At 45.2% G+C, this 18,270-nt stretch overlaps 1 protein-coding gene across 1 annotated transcript in view; it reads left to right on the forward strand.

Annotated features, from left to right (window-relative positions):
• Positions 1-18,270, forward strand: part of OGDHL (oxoglutarate dehydrogenase L) — a 2,090,792-nt gene that overhangs the window by 648,562 nt on the left and 1,423,960 nt on the right. The window contains exon 6 of the mRNA XM_044055619.1: positions 9,058-9,148. Coding sequence (XP_043911554.1) covers positions 9,058-9,148 — 91 coding nt within the window. The remainder of the gene's footprint in view (positions 1-9,057; positions 9,149-18,270) is intronic.

The raw sequence follows: 18,270 nt of genomic DNA on the forward strand, positions 1-18,270 counted from the left end.
GAGTGGTAAGCACTAGGTAGCCTATCTACCACGGGAAGAGTGGGTTTTGGCCCTGAAATTGTAGTTCATTGGCCGTTTGGGCAGTTTTTCCATCTCTTTCAACTTTCTGGTTTGAAAGCCGCACTTGTGCCTGTTTCCCGTCTTTCCTATAACTAGCCTAGTCCGGTTACATAGTTGGTGTATCCAGGATTGTTAGTAAGCTTTTGAGCCCCCAAGCCTTTCTGTGTTGGAGGAAAGCCTTCTAGCTTATCACTGGGAGTGGTAAGCACTAGGTGGCCTGTCTACCACGAGAGGAGAGGTTCTTGGCCCAGAAATTGTAGTTTATTGACCATTTGGACAGTTTGTCCGTCTCTTTCAACTTTCTGGTTTAAAAGACCACATCTGCGCTTGTTTCCCATCTTTCCTGTAACTAACCTACTGGTAGCACTAGAAAGCCTTAAACTGATACAAACCTTCTAGCTTAGGAGAGAGACTTTGGAGTGATTAAGTATCAGTTTTTTGAGCTTTCTTGCTGTACTAAACTGTTTTCCGCCTAAACGCAGATTTTCCAGCGTTTATTCTGATTTAAAAGCTTGTTTTTTTTCACATATTGTACTTATTTGACTGCCTGTACTTTTAAAAAGTTGTTTTTTGTTTAAATAATTTGTTTAACTGTTGTAGGCTACACACTAAAGTGCGATAGCCTTTTCTGATCGTTTGTAGTCGTTTAAAGCTGTTTTAACTGTATTTTTTACTGTTTTTGCCTTATCTTTTCAAAAAAAAAAAAACAAACAAAAAAAAATCCTTGTTTCCCGCCTTTCTAAGCTAGTATAGTCCAGTTCAGGCTAGTGCTGAATTCAGGGCTGTGATACTAGTTTCTGAGTTGCCCATACCTTGCTTGGATAGAAGGAAGTTTCTCTTTTCACCTATGAGAGAGGGGATCTTTGAGCAACCTATCTGTCCCTGGAGGAGTGGTTCCAGCCCAGAAGTTAGTAGTTTATTGGCCATTTTGGGCTAATTTCTATCTCTTTCATTTCCTTACTATAAAAACCGCATTTGCACGGTTTTGCGCACCAGGCAGTGCCAGTTAGATACGGTTAAATTATTCCCGGCTCCACTAAGTCTCCTCTTTAGTTTTTCCCTTAAAACTAGTCTAACTCTCAACCTAAGCACTCAAAAAGCATCTTACAGCCCAGCACTTGCTCAGACCTAATAGCAAGCACTAATATACCCTGACACTGATTTCCCAGCAGGGCAAGGCTCTTTATTCACTCCTCACCAACCAAGCGACTAAGCAGCTCACCCTACTATTCAGGCATGACCAAAGGGCAACTTCAGGTGCACTCTCCAGTCCAGCTGGTGAATCTCGGTATCCTAAGGCAATGTTACAACTGCCTCATGTACACAGACAACCGTCTCCTCCTACCACAAAACACTAACATATGCGAGAGATGCAATTATACAGCCAAACTGGAAGCTAAGCTGTCTCCACCCAAGACTGGAACACAGTCAAAAGGAGAAGGTTAACACTTGCACCACAACTCCTGCCGCACACAGACCTACTAAAACAGCACTGGCAAAAAATACACAAAATCATACTCGGAGGCTCTAAATAAAAACATGCAAAAGCATCAGAGACCTCCAAAGCAGACACCCAAACAACCTGCACTTCCCGTCACAAGCAAGACAACACATAAAACACAAAATCAGTGTGCCGCACAATCACAGCCCTTAAGGCAAAATAACATACCGAACACACTAGTAATAGTTGACTCTATAGTCAGGCACACTGACGTTTCACTCACTAGGCTGGACAAGGAGAAAGTTACTGTTATCTGCCTGTCGGGAGCCAGAATCTGCCACATAACACAAGCACTCAGTTCACTCCAGACCAAGTACAAATATGACTCTGTCATTGTTCATGTTGGTGTGAATGACCTGAGACGTACCTCCCTGGACTACATGAAAAGAGACATGGAAGAGCTCTCTGATCATGTAGCCCAGGCTGGTATGACCCTGACCCTGACCCTGAGTAGCATCCAGCCCTCACCAAGAATGATATCTCAGTATAAAGAAAAAATTATCAATTTCAATAATTGGCTAAGCTTCTGGTGTCAGTCAAAGGAGATCCAGTGTCTGCGTGGGACGACATGCTCGACAAGCCACGTTGCTTCGCAAGAGACGGCTTGCTCCTGTTACCTCTAGGCTTTCGAATACTGGCCAAGGCTCTTGCTGCCCCCATAGTGCCTTTTTTAGGCAAGGCTCAAAAGTCAAACCCACCTCCGTAAACAGCACAATTAACAAAAAACTGAGGGTTATGCTACTCAACGCCAAGAGTTTAAATCTCAGAATGCACACGCTCGAAGCACTCCTCAGTATGGAGAACGTGGACATCTGTGCAGTAACTGAAACCTGGTTCAAGGTTCCAGAGAGCACCCCAGCACTACTGGGCTACAACTCATGCCACATGTTTCGGCCACAGAACACAGACCGAAACACAAAAGGAGGGGGTGCATCCATATTCATCAAGGATACCTACACCTCCATGTTAGTGGGTGCAGCATGATACCTCTGAGATCATCCATGTGCATCTAACATCGGGCAAATCTGCAATGAAAATTGTGGCCTGCTGCAGATCACCCTCCATGACCCAGGACCACCACTCCACCTTTCTGGAGACACTGGAAAACATGAAGGTCCTACCAAACACCCTGATATTGGGCGATTTCAATTACCCTACCATTCACTGGGAAAACTACTAGAGTACGAATTCCCAGGCCCAACGCGTCCTGGAATTCATCAGCTCAAATGCCCTGGATCAGCTGGTAAACTCCCCTGCCAGAGGTGAAAACATATTGGACATAGTCATCACCAACATGGGCGACAAGTGTTCCACACCGGAGGTCAACCCGTCACTGGTTAGATCAGACCATAAACTAATCACTCTGGATGTCTGCACCCCACCACCACCCCCAACTAAGGAAACTACAGTAAAAAACTTTTTAAAGCAGACTTCACCTTACTTAAGAGGTGGTAAGTTTCACAGCCCCCATGCTAAAGGATAACGCTGCCCAAGATGCAGAAACCTTTACAAATGCACTCTGAGCACCTACAAGGATGCATGGATTGTGCCATCCCTTGCAAAACCAAGGCTCACTCCTCTAAGAGAAGGAAACCAGTTTGGTGGACCCCTGCAATAAACAGGCTATACAATAGAAGGAGGAAACTAGTTCAGAAAAAAAGCAAATCCCAAGAAGGAAAGACATCCCTGATCAGTATCAGTAAGAAACTGAGGTCCCTCATGAAATCATCCAAGGCTAACTTCGAAAGAAAAAATAGCCAAGGATTCAAAAGATAACCGCAAAGCCTTCTTTAGCTATGTTAAGAATCTAAGTGGCAACTCGCAGATATGCACTGAACTAGTGCAAAATAGCACAAAATATACTGAACCTACTGATATTGCCAACATCCTGGTAGATAGATTCAGTGCAAACTTCACCCCCCTCTTACCTCCAAAAGGGCCCACAACAATACCGGAAAAGTGTAGTGTCCCAAAAATCACAGACGCACAGGTGAAAACAGCCCTTTCAAAAGCCAACAACACATAGTCAATGGGACCAGATGGTGTCCCAGGCTGCATCTTGCACGAACTACAGAACGAACTAACCCCCCCACCTAAACACGCTATTCAACCTCAGCCTCTCCACAGGCTACATGCCCATAGAATGGCGCACAGCAATGGTTATTCCTCTCCACAAAGGAGGGGCCACAACTGACCCTGGTAACTATCGCACCATAAGCCTGACTAGCCTGTTCTGCAAGGCTATGGAGCGCATCATCATGGAACTCATTAACAAAGACTTTGGGAACCTCCAATCACTTGACCCGACCAAGTTCGGCTTTGTTAAGGGCAGATCATCCCTACTAAAGCTGGTTGACTTCTTCGAGACAGTCACCAAGGCCATAGATGAGGGAAAGGTGGTTCACACAGTCTATCTTGACCTCACCAAGGCTTTTGACACCATTCCCCACTTGGGTATTACAGAAAAACTCACCAGCCTGAACATAAACTCCTACATCACGAGGTGGGCTGCCAACTGGCTTACAGACAGAACTCACACGGTAAGAATAGCGGGCTCCAGGTCTGACTCTAAACCAGTCACAAGTGGTGCCCCGCAAGGATCGGTCCTGTGACCCCTACTGTTCGGCATATACTTCGCAGAAATACAGGCAAACACAGGAGGACTATGGCTAACCATGTTCGCCGATGACTGTAAACTGGGAGCCATAATTGGCTCTCCAGCTGACATGGACATCCTCCAAAAGGGCCTTACTGAGATGGACACCTGGTGTCAAAGTCATGGCCTCAAGCTAAATGCCAAAAAATGCATAGTCATCCCGTTTGGGAAAAACAAAACACCCACGAATTACCACATAGGTGGTAGCCCCCTAATACAGAAGAGTTAATAAGAGATCTGGGGACCCAGGTAGATAGTAATCTCTCCTTTGACAATCATATTGCTGAAGTAGTTAGGATATCCTTCTATGTGGCCCATCTAATTACTAAAGGGTTCGCATCTAAAAATAAAGAGGTTATAGTGCCCCTCTACTCGTCACTCATTAGATCCATCTAAGAGTACAATGCCCTATTTGGGATGTACCTCACAAGACTCTTCCAACAGCTGTAAAGACCACAAAAGTACCTCACCAAGAGGATTACTGGTCTCAAACATATGTCCTATTCAGCCCGACTGAAAAAGCTCCAGCTGTACTCAGTGGCCTATTGCTTATTCAGAGGTGATCTCTGCCTGACTTACAAAGCCATGTCCAACTCAGAATTGATGGACATGCTCCACCTAAAAAAATCCAAGTCACTGCAAGCCACGTGCTCTAATGAGCTAAACCTCGCCACAACAATACATAGAACATGGTGGAGGGATAGATTCCTGTCACAGAGACTTCCCCATGCTTTGGAACAAAATTCCAAATTGCATCATGCAGAGCCCCTCACTAACACTCTTCAAGAGAAACCTTGATGAGTGCATGGGTAACAGAAAATACACCCCTGGGATCACTTCATTTGTTCTGCTTGACAGAGGGATCAGTTAATTAATCAATGGGGCAGCGAAAGTCGACACACTCTAGCTAGGCTTATAAATGCCCTCTGACAGCCTAGTACCTTCCTGTGAACCTATAGGCAGTGGTGGATTAAGTTTATCTTGGGCCCTGGTTAGTTTTCGAGCTATAGCCCCCCCCACCAATAATTGATTTGGACCAGGAATAAATGCATATGTTCTTTTACATTCAACCTCCTGATTTAAGACCATTCAAGCTGCTATGACTAATCCACCAATGTATATACCCATCACTCATAGCCACTCAAATGTCTGATGGTAATAAAAAATTTCTACAGTGAATTATTCAAACCTTCTTTTCATAAATGCGCACTAATTCTGCAAAGTCAGACTAATGACTGCCTAACTTGATCACGACAGCAGAGTCAGCCAGTCTCATCCATTTCCAGCCCAAGTAGCCAGCAGTTATAGTCCTGGTGTTGACTGAGACAGCATAAAGTTTGTTAACTTGATACTGACTTCTTATCCACAAATAGTTTCCTTACCCAGGAATTACAGCCCGGTATACTTCAGATGCCTGATTGTGGTAAAACTAAATAAAATATTTATGGGCACAGTGACATATTTCATATTTGTTTTGTATACCCAGGAAGTAGCAAAAGTATTCCAAGTACTTTTGCACAAATGTACACTAATCTAGGAAAGGAGGCAGTTGGCCAAGATGGGGAAAATGTACCTTTTCCCCACTATAGTGAAATCTTGGAGTTGGTATATTTAGTTTGGGGGGGGGGGGCAAAGCTTCCCACTTGGGTCAGTTTGACATGCTTTGGTGTGTTTGTTTTTAATGTTGGCCAACTGCCTCCTTTCCTGGATTAAAATTCTGGTGATGTGAATGTTCATTAACTCATTCACTCCAATGGAGCTCAGGAAGTTTGTACTGTAACTTCCAGTGGGCGGAGCCTATGCCTTTTGACTGAATCAGATTATGTCTTCATATTTTAAACAAATGGTCATATCACTGGAGCCAGAAGAGTTATGAAAGAAGTATGAATGGCAAACCCTTCAGCACAAATTATTTTTGTAGTGGTGGTATTCTTTAGGTTCTAGTCTTAAAATGAAGTTTATAAGTCACAGTAAAGACAGTAACTATTATGTTTGTAATAATTTATAAACAACTTACAATATCTCAGCAACCATTCAAGTTGCACGCATACTGTCAGAAGCATTTTATTCATCTAGCTGAGAGCTTTCATACGAGTCTAAGGGGTTTTGTCTGTCACTTGGTTGTTGAGATATTTAGAAAAATGTGAAAATTATAAAAATGAATATTATAAAAACAACAGTAACTCTGTACCAGCAATAGACAGAGGTCAAATAATAATGCAGTTCATTTTGCCATTGTGTAATCTTTAAGAAGAAATCTTTTAAAACCTTGTACATTTGTTTTGGAAATATTGATGCAAATATGAAAAAGCAGTATTTGACGCCTAGAGACGTCAGCTGGAGTTAACTACAGATGCACCTGGAGGCGTCACTCGGATGTAAGTTTTCGGTATTGTCTCTGTTAAGTAAAATTCAATTTAATAGAATTTTGGTCTGCTCAAGTAGGACCCGTACATATATATGTGTGTGTGTGTGTGTGTATATATATATATATATATACACACACACACACACACACACACACACACACACACACACACACACAGTGGACATAAAAAGTGTACACACCCCTGTTAAAATGCCAGGTTTTTATGATATTAAAAAATGAGACCAGAATAACTCATTTCAAAAGTTTTCCCACCTTTAATGTAACCTGTACAATTTGATTGAAAAACAAAGAAATCTGTTAGGGGAAAAAATATAAAACATTTACAATAAGCTGGTTGGATAAGTGTGCATACCCTTAAACTAATACTTTGTTGAAGCACCTTTTGATTTAATTACAGCATTCAGTCTTCTTGGGTACACACCTGCCATCAATTAAAAGAGACTTTGATTAACTCCAAATAAACTTCAGCTGTCCTAGTAGGATTTTCCTGACATTTACTCATTTGACAGCTAGAGCAAAAGCTATGATTCACAGAGAACTTACAAAGCATCAAATGGATCACATTGTTGAAAGCTATTGGTCAGGAGAAAGGTACAAAAAAATGTTCACAGCATTGGATATACCATGGAACACAGTGAAGACAGTCGTCAAAAAGTGGAGAAAATATGTGACAACAGTGGCTTTGCAAAGAACTGGACGTCCCTCCAAAATTGATGAAAAGACAAGACGAAAACTAGTGAGGGAGGCTGCCAAGAGACCTACAGCAACACTGAAGGAGCTGCAGGAATTTCTGGCAAGTACTGGTTGTGTATTACATGTGACAACAATCTCCTGTATTTTCCATATGTCTGGACTATGGGGTAGGGTTGCAAGATGAAAGCCTTTTTTTACACAGAAAAACATCCAGGCCCCGGCTAAAATTTACAAAACAGTACATCAAGTCTCCCAAAAGCATGTAGGAAAATGTGTTACGAGACCAAGGTTGAACATTTTGGCCACAATTCCAAAAGCTACGTTTGGCGCAAAAACAACACTTCACCTCACCAAAAGAACACCATCCCCATGGTGAAGCATAGTAGTGGCAGTATCATGCTTTAGAGTTGCTTTTCCTTCAGCTGGGACTGAGGCTTTAATCAAGGTGGAGGGAATTATGAACAGTTCCAAATACCAGTCAGTTTTGGCCCAAAACCTGCAGGCGTCTGCTAGAAAGCTGAAGATGAAGAGGAATTTCACCTTTCAACATGAGAATGACCCCAAGCATACATCCAAATTAACAAAAGAATGGTTTCGCCAGAAGAAAATTAAAGTTTTGGAATTGCCCAGCCAGATTCCAGACCTAAATCCAGTAGAAAATCTGTGGGGTGACCTGGAGAGGGCTATGCACAAGAGGTGCCCTCACAATCTGACAGATTTGGAGCGCTTTTGCAAGAAAGAGTGGTCATATATTGCCAAGTCAAGATGTTCCATGCTGATGGACTCCTACCCAAGAAGACTGAATGCTGTAATTAAATCAAAACGTGCTTCAACGAAGTATTAATTTAAAGGTGTGCACGCTTAACGTAACCAGCTTATTGTACTTTTTTATTTTTTATATTTTGTCTCCTAACAGATTTGTTTTTCAATTTTTTGTATTAGAAAAACGTGGCATTTTAACAGGAGTGTGTATACTAAATCCACTGTGTGTGTATATATATATATATATATATATATATATATATATATATATATATATATATACACACACACACACAAACACACACATATATTTATATACACACACACACACTTGTACATTATTTTATATATATATATATATATATATATATATATATATATATATATATATATATATATGTGTGTGTGTGTGTGTGGATACAAAATGTGTATTTATTTATTTATTTGGTGAAGCCCAACTTTCGTGGGCACTTATACATGTATAGGAAAGTTGATAGAATTTCATATGCTGCTGTGCACATCTGTTAGGTGTTAGCAAGGCAGTGCATCTATAGTAACTGTTATAAATAGCATTGGTCTTCACTGGTGGTCTCTTCTTAACCATATCTTTCTCTCAGATTTTCAAGCTTGCCAACTTCTTGATGCAATTCCACTGGTTGAACTTCCGGCACATTAACTTATTCTTGCTGATGGTACTGTAGATGAATTTGTGAATTAGAGAAACAGCTTAGCATGTTCTTGTTATTCTATGTAAACTGTTAATTGCAGTACTGACTTATGAAGATGGAATACAGAAACATATAAGGAGTATTGATTGTGTACATTAGTAGGTGAGCTTGAGTTTTAACATGCTCATTTGAATATACATACATTTACCAAAGTGTAATCCATGTGAGTACCACTGAGATAGACCATTGATGGGGAATATGTGTTTTTTGAACATACTGCTTTTTGAAGGTTGAATTAATTTATTGGGTATTGTCATTTTTGTTTCAGAGGGCGATTGAATGTTTTGGCAAATGTAATCAGAAAGGAATTGGAGCAGATATTCTGTCAGTTTGACCCAAAGCTTGAAGCTTCTGATGAGGTATGGAATACATATGATACATCACAATAAATCAAACCTTTTTTGACTAAAAGCCACAATCTTAGACATGAAGAATTATCCTTTTATGATAGCCATCCTTATCTGGGATGTATCGTGGTCCACAGATGTAAGCTATGGCTATTGTTCTTCATGGTTGGCGATCACTGTAATTAAAGGTAAGGTCGAAGTGCCTATGGTGGACTGGACTTATTGAATGAATCATTAAGTAAACAGCTTTTAAATTTTACCTCCCATTGGAAGGAGACATGCCATACAGTGACACCATTGTCTGCCTTTCTGTGTGTAGATGGCATGTGGTATTGAGAGATTACCAGCCTACCTGAGAAACCCTTATGCATTGTTTTTGTTGCTGTACATAGGGAAGGAGAGCAGTCTGTAATACTTTCTTTCCTCAATTCAGGTAATTTTGCCTTGCCCCAGATCTTCTCAGACTTGGGTCACCTGCATCATGGAAGTTCATCTGACCTTTGGTTACTGAAGTACATTAAAATGGCCTTGAAGCTTTGAGAACTTTTGTTGTAGTTTCTGCTTAGGCAATCACACTTTTATTTCTTTGCAGTGTAAATTTTGAGGTAATGATTTCTTGATATGCTACCAGATGGGTATTCTTTTTGACAGCAGTCTCCTGCATTTCACACGTGGTAATTGGAGGAATAAATGTGACTGGTTGCCTAGTGTTGCACTGTGTTACAAGAACTTTAGCTTACATATTGTAATTTGGTTAAAAATGATACTGTCTTGATTTTTGTCACTAACTATGTATATTGCTGAGTGATAACTGTACCAAGACACAGCATAATGGTTAAGGTCTTCTCTTCTCAGGCAGAAGGTTCAAGGTTTGATTCTGGCCTCTGATCAATGACTGTGTGGAGTTTACATGTTCTTCTTGTGCTCTGTTGGGTTCTTCCCACCTCCCAAGGAACATGCTGGGCATTTCCATTTTAACCTCACCGTAAAATGGAGGTGCGAGCAGCAGCACAGAGCCTAGATGGGGGTAGAATTGTGTAGATCACCTGCTTTAGGCGTCAACTGTGGTGTTCAGTATTTTCTATATAGGAGAACATGGAATGTTATGTTGTCCCATCTCACCTTCGTTCCTGCTGGTTGGGTTTGGAACTGAGCAATGGTTCCGACATGGCCTGTTACTGAAGCTCAAGCGCTTCCACTGGCTCAAGGCTTTACCATATCCCATCATGCTTAGGCAGAATTACCCCAGATCTCGTTTGCCAGTAAACTTGATCGGGTGCTTCTCACTAGGCTCAGGCTAAGTGAAAATAATTTTTCAATATTATTCTGTTTTCAGTTGTAATTTTTGGATAAATATTGTTTTTTTAGTTAGTTATAGTGTTTTAGGTCTCACATTGTAGTGAATTTCTAGATCTGAAGTAGTTAACTTCATTTGATCAGCAACCTGTGGGTATCGATCCGATTCAGATCTGAGCCGGCAGCTTTCCTAGCAAAGATCCGAGCTCCAAGCTCCTCCCCTACCCATAATGCCCTGCTACCTCCCTCTAACCCTCAGATCTCATTTGCCGTGGCTTCTTGAAGCATCTGAGAACGAGCTCCTAGCGTTGGGTTTTGTGAGTTGTCTAGATTTTTTAGCTTTTCCACTTAAATTCACTTTTCTGAGTGTCTGTGTGACACCCCTTCTCTCCTATCTATCTGGGTAGTTAATCTTTAGTGTAAATTTAAATCCCCACCCCCTTCTGTCTGTGTGTGAAGGTGTGTGCGTGTGGGCCTAACCCTGTTAGTATGTCCGAGGTCCCAAAAGCTATTTTTTCAAAATGCTCCGAGTGTGGCCATAAGCTGTCCCCAGCGGATGGCCATACTCTGTGCATTATTTGCCTGGGTGTAGACCATCTTTCTTCAGGCTGCACTATCTTTGTAGCCTTCAATCCCAGGGCTTTGAGGGATAGGTGGACTAAGCTAGTCCTCGCGGGCCTTTTGCCCCCGGATTCAGCTTAGCCCTCCTCCTCCTCTGTGGCACCAGCTGCGGCTGCCCCACCGACCGCTCCCCTGGCCAGGATTCAAACTCCCGCTTCGGCTCAGGAGGAAAGGGAAGCGAGGAAAAAGGACAGGAAGGATAAAGAGCGGGAGAGAGACAGGCATCGTAGCCACAAGAGGCGGGCCGATTCAGCTCCCTCGGCCCTGCCATCTAAGCAGCTAGCCTCCCCTCTTAAGGTCTCCGGGTCTTCCCCCTCCAGGCTTCGATCTCCACGTTTCTCCCCAGAGCCGGAGTAGGAGACCCGGTCACCTTCGAGGTCGTCCAGGCGGCCTTCCCAGCCAGCCTCGGCAGCCTCATCCAGGTCCACTAGAAGTTTATCTGACGCGGATATGGATCGGATGATGCATCGATTTCTTTAGGCCCAGCTGCAGATGGGAGTGCTCTTGCCTCCCCCCCCCCCCTCCGGGGGGGGAGCTCGACCCCCTTTTCCACCCCCATTGCTCCTTCTCCGACCCGCTACTGGGGCTTGGAGCTGTCTGATCCGAGTAGCTTTGGAGCCGGGGTGGTGTCGGCGCCGACAGTGTTTCCTACTTCGGCTCCGACTGTACCTTCGAGTTTGTCAGATCCATTTTCGGATCTGAGCTCTCAGGGTCGGGAGATGAGCGCCGAATCCGGAGGGGTTGGTGTGCCTTCGGCTCCGTTGAGGATGGATCACACTGCTCTTTCGGATCTGATCGGGTCATCTCCAGAGCCAGTCCACGTGCCAGATCCGAGGGGACTGCTTTCGGATCCTAGGGAGAGTAGCTCACCCTCGGCATTCGACGTCGTGGAGAGGGTTCTTTCGAGGGATTCGAGGTCCCAGGCTCTGGCTACGGATCAACTCGCCATTCCCTCTCAGACGGGCCTATCGTCCATCATCCGGCCACAGAGACAGCCTGCACCTACATCCCAGATGGTTCCCATGGGGGAACAGGACATTGTTGGTGAGCCTTTCTCAGACAGCCCCCCTGACGAGGTCCCTCACAAACGTAAGTGCAAGAGGAGGCACTTGGACTCACCTGAGTCCCTCACAGAAGACACGGACTTGGAGGAAGGGGAAGGTTCCCCCAGGTCACCCCCCAAAGACATCTCCTTCGGAGACATTATGGAAATGCTTCGTATTAGGGGGGGGTGGTCAGCCCAAAAGCCTTCCTCAGACGAGTCTGTCTTTCTGGAGGCGTTCGATGCAGGCCCATCTACCTCTTGGGTGTTCTCTCCCGCTGATCCCCTGGTGGACCTCATAACTACCAGGGCATGGAAGGAGCCAGACACTGTGGAGCCAATACCCAAGAGACTGGACAGGATTCTCAGTCCCCCCACAGACAGGACAGTTTGGAGCAACGTTGCCCCTGTAGATGCCATGGTGGTGGCGGCTGCCACCAAGAAGGAATTAGCACAGGAAAGTTCCTCGGTACATCCTCCAGACAAGGAGTCTCGGGTGATGGACCACCTCGGAAAGCGGATGTTCACTTCAGCGATCTTCTCTGTAAGGTCACTGAATTATATGGTACATGTGATTCGACTACAGCGAGATCTAATCAGAGAGTACGCTGGGTCACCCCCAGAGTCCATGTCGCCCGAGGACAAACGGACCTTCTCGGCATGAATGGCCACTCTTAAGTCTATTATGAATACCTCTATGCAGTTTCTTTCCCATGCCACGGAAGGAGTGGCTAGAGCCAGCGGAACAGGCATTGTCTTACGACGACAAGCCTGGCTCTGTCTCTGCGACTTTGTGGAACCCTTCAAGACGTCCTTCGCGAATGCCCCCTTTGACGGTTCTGTGCTTTTTGGCAAGACCGTCCGCTCTACACTGCTCCAGAGCGAGAAGGATGGGAAAACGTTGTCTGCCGTCGGGATCCACTTCTCGGCTCCTCAGAGGTCCTTTTCCAGGAACCAAAGAGGACAGAAGAAGATGTGGTTCTGGAAATCCCAACAATCCCGTTTCGCTCCGGATCTTTCATCTTGCAGAGGCAGAGGAGTACAGGGTGGACGCCGGCCCAGAGGCAGAGAGGGGCCGAAGAACTTTGGGTCGAGGGAACCCTTTTCCGATCGACCCGCGCAGCAACTCTGAGGGGTTGCCCGACTGCTCCTCTCTGGAGGCAGTCAGGGGGGGGGGGCGCTTCTCGGAGCATCTAGCACACTGGGAGTTCATTACGACAGATCGCTGGGTGCTCTGGATCATATCCAGAAGTTACTCAATCCCATTCCTAAATACCCCCCCCCCCCGGTTGGGGCACCTCCCCGATGTACCACCCAATCAGAGGGAGGTAGCAGCCCTAGAAGTAAAAGAACTTCTAGAAAAAAGAGCCATCCAGCAAGTCCCCCCCAGTCAATCCGGATCAGGCTTCTACTCCAGGTTCTTTTTGGTGCCAAAAAAAATGGGGGACATACGGCCAGTTCTCGACCTGTCCACACTGAACCTGTCCGTTGCCAAAGAGAAGTTCCGGTTGGTCACCATTCAGTCCATTCTCCCACTATTACAGGAGAATGACTGGATGTGCTCCATAGACCTCAAAGATGTGTACTATCATGTTCTAATGGACAAGTGATCCAGGAGGTTCCTCCGCTTTCGGCTGGGAGCCAGCCACTATCAGTTCAGGTTCCTACCCTTTGGTCTCACCACAGCCCCCAGGGTGTTCACCAAGATCATGGCAGTTGTAGCGGCCCACCTGAGGCTTCAGGGAATTCAGGTCTTTCCTTACCTGAAAGACTGGCTCCTAGCAACCCCCACCAGGCATCTACTATGTTCAGCGAGAGACTACTTCCTACATCTCGCCCACTATCTAGGGATCACAATCAACCACAAGAAATCCTTCCTTCAGCCTACTCAAATTTTGGATTTCATAGGGGCTAGGATAGACACAATTCAATCCAAAGTCTTTCTGACGTCGGACAGACTGCGCAATCTAAACCTACATGTTTTGGCTCTTCTTCAGTCCTCGGCCCCTCCAGCGGAGTTAGTCCTGAGGGCTCTGGGGTCCATGGCAGCGGCCATCAACTTGTCTCCGCTCGCGCGTCTGAATATGAGGATTCTCCAATGGACCTTACAGGTCCAGTGGGCCATTCTGCTTCATGCTTTGTCTGCTCCTATTCCTCTCAGCAGAGTTTGCAGGGAATCTCTACTTTGGTGGCTCCATTCCAAGCATCTCCGGGAAGGGCGCCCCTTCTCCATGTCCCCCCCCCAAGTCACAATGACCACGGACGCGTCTCGCCTCGGGTGGGAGGGGCATTGCATGGGCAGCACCGTCCAAGGCATGTGGACTCACACAGAGACCTTTTTGCATATCAGTGTCCTGGAGATGAGGGCGGTGCTTCTAGCGTTGCAAGCTCTCCTTGCCCTTCTTCCTCTGGGGACTATTGCAATTCAAACAGACAACATGTCAGTGGTCTGATGCATCAACAAGCAAGGGGGAAGCAGATCTTACCCACTTTGCCGAGAGGCCATGAGAGTGTGGGAATGGGCGATATCCACCAACCACTTTCTCATAGCAACGCACATACCGGGTCGGTCAAACATACTTGTGGACAAGCTGAGTCGGACTATCGTCTCGCCCTACGAGTGGTCTCTGAACCCCTTAGTAGCAAAACAGATCTTCCTCAGATGGGGTCAACCTTGCTGCGATCTGTTCGCGTCGCCTTCGAACGCAAAGTGCAGCGAGTTTTTCGCTCTAATTCCCCCACCAGGGGAAAACCCCAGAGACTCTCTAGTTCTTGCTTGGCCATCCGGTCTTCTTTATGCTCATCCTCCTCTTCCACTGATGATAAAATTCTTGCAGAAAGCTCGTTGATTGGGGAGCAGAGTTATCCTCATAGCCCCATTCTGGCCTCGTCAAACATGGTTCTCTTGTCTACGGTCTCATCTAGTGCATCCTCCCTGAATCTTAGATCCCCTTCCGGATCTGATTTCTCATCCCCTGGGATTGAAGACCCCCGACCTGGACAACATCAAGCTCTCGGCTTGGTTGATCCAGTTCCCTTGATGGCTAGGACTCCCGGTATCTCATCCTTGGTTAAAGCCATTCTGGTGGCTGCTCATAAACCCTCTACCAGAAAAATCTACAAGAGTAAATGGAAACGTTTTTCTATCTGGGTGGAGCATAGGAATTTGGACCCCTTTACAGCTCCTATTTCAGCAGTCCTCGATTTTTTATCTCAAATTTTCCATCAGGGAGCTTAGCTCCTCAACTGTTAAAGTTCAACTGGCAGCAATTTCCCACTTTCACATTGGAAACAAATTTGGCCCCCTGGCATCATCTAAGATCTGCAAGACCTTTCTGAAAGGTACCTTCCTTTTGAGACCCCCTGTTAAGGAAGCAGTCCATCCATGGGATTTAACCCTAGTTCTCCAGGCTCTGACTGGTCATCCTTTTGAGCCTGCAGCTTTGGTTGACTTGAAGTTTGTATCTTGGAAAACTGCCTTCCTGATTGCCATTACTTCAGCCAGAAGAATATCGGAGCTTCAGGCTCTTTGCAGTAAGCCCCCATAAATCATTTTTCATAAAGACAGAGTTTCCCTCAGGAGTAACCCCTCTTTTCTACCTAAAGTGGCTTCCAAAGCCAATATCAACCAATCTATCAACTTGCCTGTCTTCTTCCCTAATTATCTCAACAAAGGAGAGTATAGACTCCATTGCTTGGATGTACATAGACAATTACGATTTTACCTACACAGAACAGCTGGTTTTCGAAAATCAGAACAGCTCTTTGTTTCATTTGCTAAGTCCTGTCTGGGTAAACCAGTGACTAAGGTAACCTTAGCTAGATGGATTTCACAATGCATTCTTCTTGCATACAGAAGCTCTGGTCGACCTAAGCCCGTGCGTGTTCCAGCACACTCTACCCATTCTGTGGCTACTTCTACGGCCTGGTCGTAGGTCCCTTTGGATGACATTTGTTCAGCTGCTACTTGGGCTTCCTCTCACACTTTCATTACACATTATAAATTGGATCTGATTTCCAGAGGAAGGGCATCCTTTGGCTCTGCAGTGCTCCGGAATATCCTCCCATAAGGGCCTCCCAAGTTGTGGTAGCTGGGGACTCTGTCCCACAGGTTGCTGATCAAATGAAGTTAACTACTTCAGATAAAGAAGTTATGTACTCACCATAATGTTCCATCTGAGTAGGTAACTTCATTTGTCTGCAACCAACCCTCCCTCCATCCCCCGGACCTTTAGTTCGTTCTTGAAGGATCATGATATGTCACTTTCCAGATGACATCAGGTTGGAATGTTCAGGTAGTTTTCCTTGTGTTATAGTAGTGTTCTACGATACTATGGCCTTGTGTTATAGTAGTGTTCTATGATACTATGGCAAACTCGATCTGAGGGTTAGAGGGAGGTAGCAGGGCATTGTGGGTAGGGGAGGAGCTTGGAGCTCAGATCTTTGCTAGGAAAGCTGCCGGCTCGGATCCAAATTGGATCCGATACCCACAGGTTGCAGACAAATGAAGTTACCTACTCAGATGGAACGTTATGATGAGTACATAACTTCTTTTTTTTTCGCTTGTTGTGTTTGTGGCTGGCCGTCACTTTCGTTAGGCCTACAGCTTCTCCCCTATCATGTTTTCTCTAAAAGCTTTCTATTATCTTTGATGAACCCATTTAAGTTGGAGGGTTTTCCTTTTCTTTCCTTGCCCATTTAAATTAGAGTGATCCCCTGTTCTTACTTCCCCTTCCTAAGGGATTTTGTTGTTTAAATTAGAAACATCTCCTCTGGCTAGAGGAGATTGTTGATTTAGTTAGAGACCTCTCCTGTAGCCTTTTTTCCTTTTTTGTGTGACTGTTCAAAAAAAAAAAAAAAAAAAAGTGAAGTAGAAAATATATATTTACTATTTACTAAAGTACTGTGTTAAATAGTTTTGATAGTTTTTTCATAGTCAACATGGTTATTAATCTAGTTTCCTGGGCAGCTTTTGTTGTTAATTGTTGCTTACCATTATGTCCAAGGAAGGAAAAGAAGTGAAGCAGTCAGGCTTCAAAAAGTGCGATTCCTGTTCACAAAAAATGTCATTAACCGACGGGCACACTTGTTATGTCTACTATTTGGGTGCATTACGCCTTCAAGACTCTCGCTCCATTTGTCACGGTTTTAGTTCCAGGGTCCTCCAGAAATGCAAAAACAAGCTTATACTCAGGGGATTGCTTAAAGTTCCCTTTTCTGAGGCACTGGAAGGGAACCAGACTTCCTCTAAATCTTCTCAGTCCCCAAAATCGGATTAGTCAATCAAAAGAGCATCTGCTTTGGCTCCTGCTTCTGAGCCAATAAAGAAGCTAGCGAAAGACATGACTTCAGACCCGAAGGCTTTTGGGCCCAAAAAGACAACAACTTCGGTTCCACCAGTTTCTTTAGAACTGACTAGGAGCCATAGACAGAGCTAGTCCCCAGCCTTGGAGCCAGTCTCTTCAGTTCCACAGTTACCTGTTTTACAGTCAGTGGCTGGAAGCGTCAAATCCTCTACTCTGTCCTCTTGATCCTCCAGGAGTCTGTCGGATGATGACATGTTGCAGGTGGTTAGGAAGTTGCTTTGGACTCTGGCCAATATCCTTTTGAGGCCGACCTAGAAGGAAATGGAACCTACAACTGCCACTGTCCCTTTTTCTATTCCTCCTCCGACCCGAATTGTTTCGGAGCCGGAGTACTTGTATGTGTTTGTCGTGGAGCCGTCGGTTCTGAGACCTACACCAGATTTCTCGGTCCCGACTTCCGCTCCGACTTCGAAGCCATCTTCTGTCGAAGGGTCCGGGGAGGAGAGTCTGATCCAAATCTGCCTCTCTGGGCATCAGCGCGAGTGAGTTCGGCACCTACATTGGCCTCGGAGCCCACCTCTTATGTACAGGAGAAGTTTCCTGGCTCTTCGGAGCCAGAGGATCCCTTGGGCCCAGGTCATTGTGCCTTCGAGGTCATGAGGAGTGGCTCCACACTCAGATCCAAGCACTCTTCCCCCAAAAGTGCCGGTGTCTGCCTCTGTATCATCCCTCCCCCCAGGTGTAGAGAAGCAGTGCCCCAGGATGTCCCATTGGGTGACTCCCTCTCTTCTGAAACCTCCGCAGAGAACCCCTCTGGAGAGGTCCCTCGGAAGAGAACATGTAAGAGGAAACATCTAACTCTCTTGAGG

Source organism: Protopterus annectens, chromosome 14.part0 (genome assembly GCF_019279795.1).
Source record: "Protopterus annectens isolate FY-2018-M chromosome 14.part0, PAN1.0, whole genome shotgun sequence".
Taxonomy (NCBI): domain Eukaryota; kingdom Metazoa; phylum Chordata; order Ceratodontiformes; family Protopteridae; genus Protopterus; species Protopterus annectens.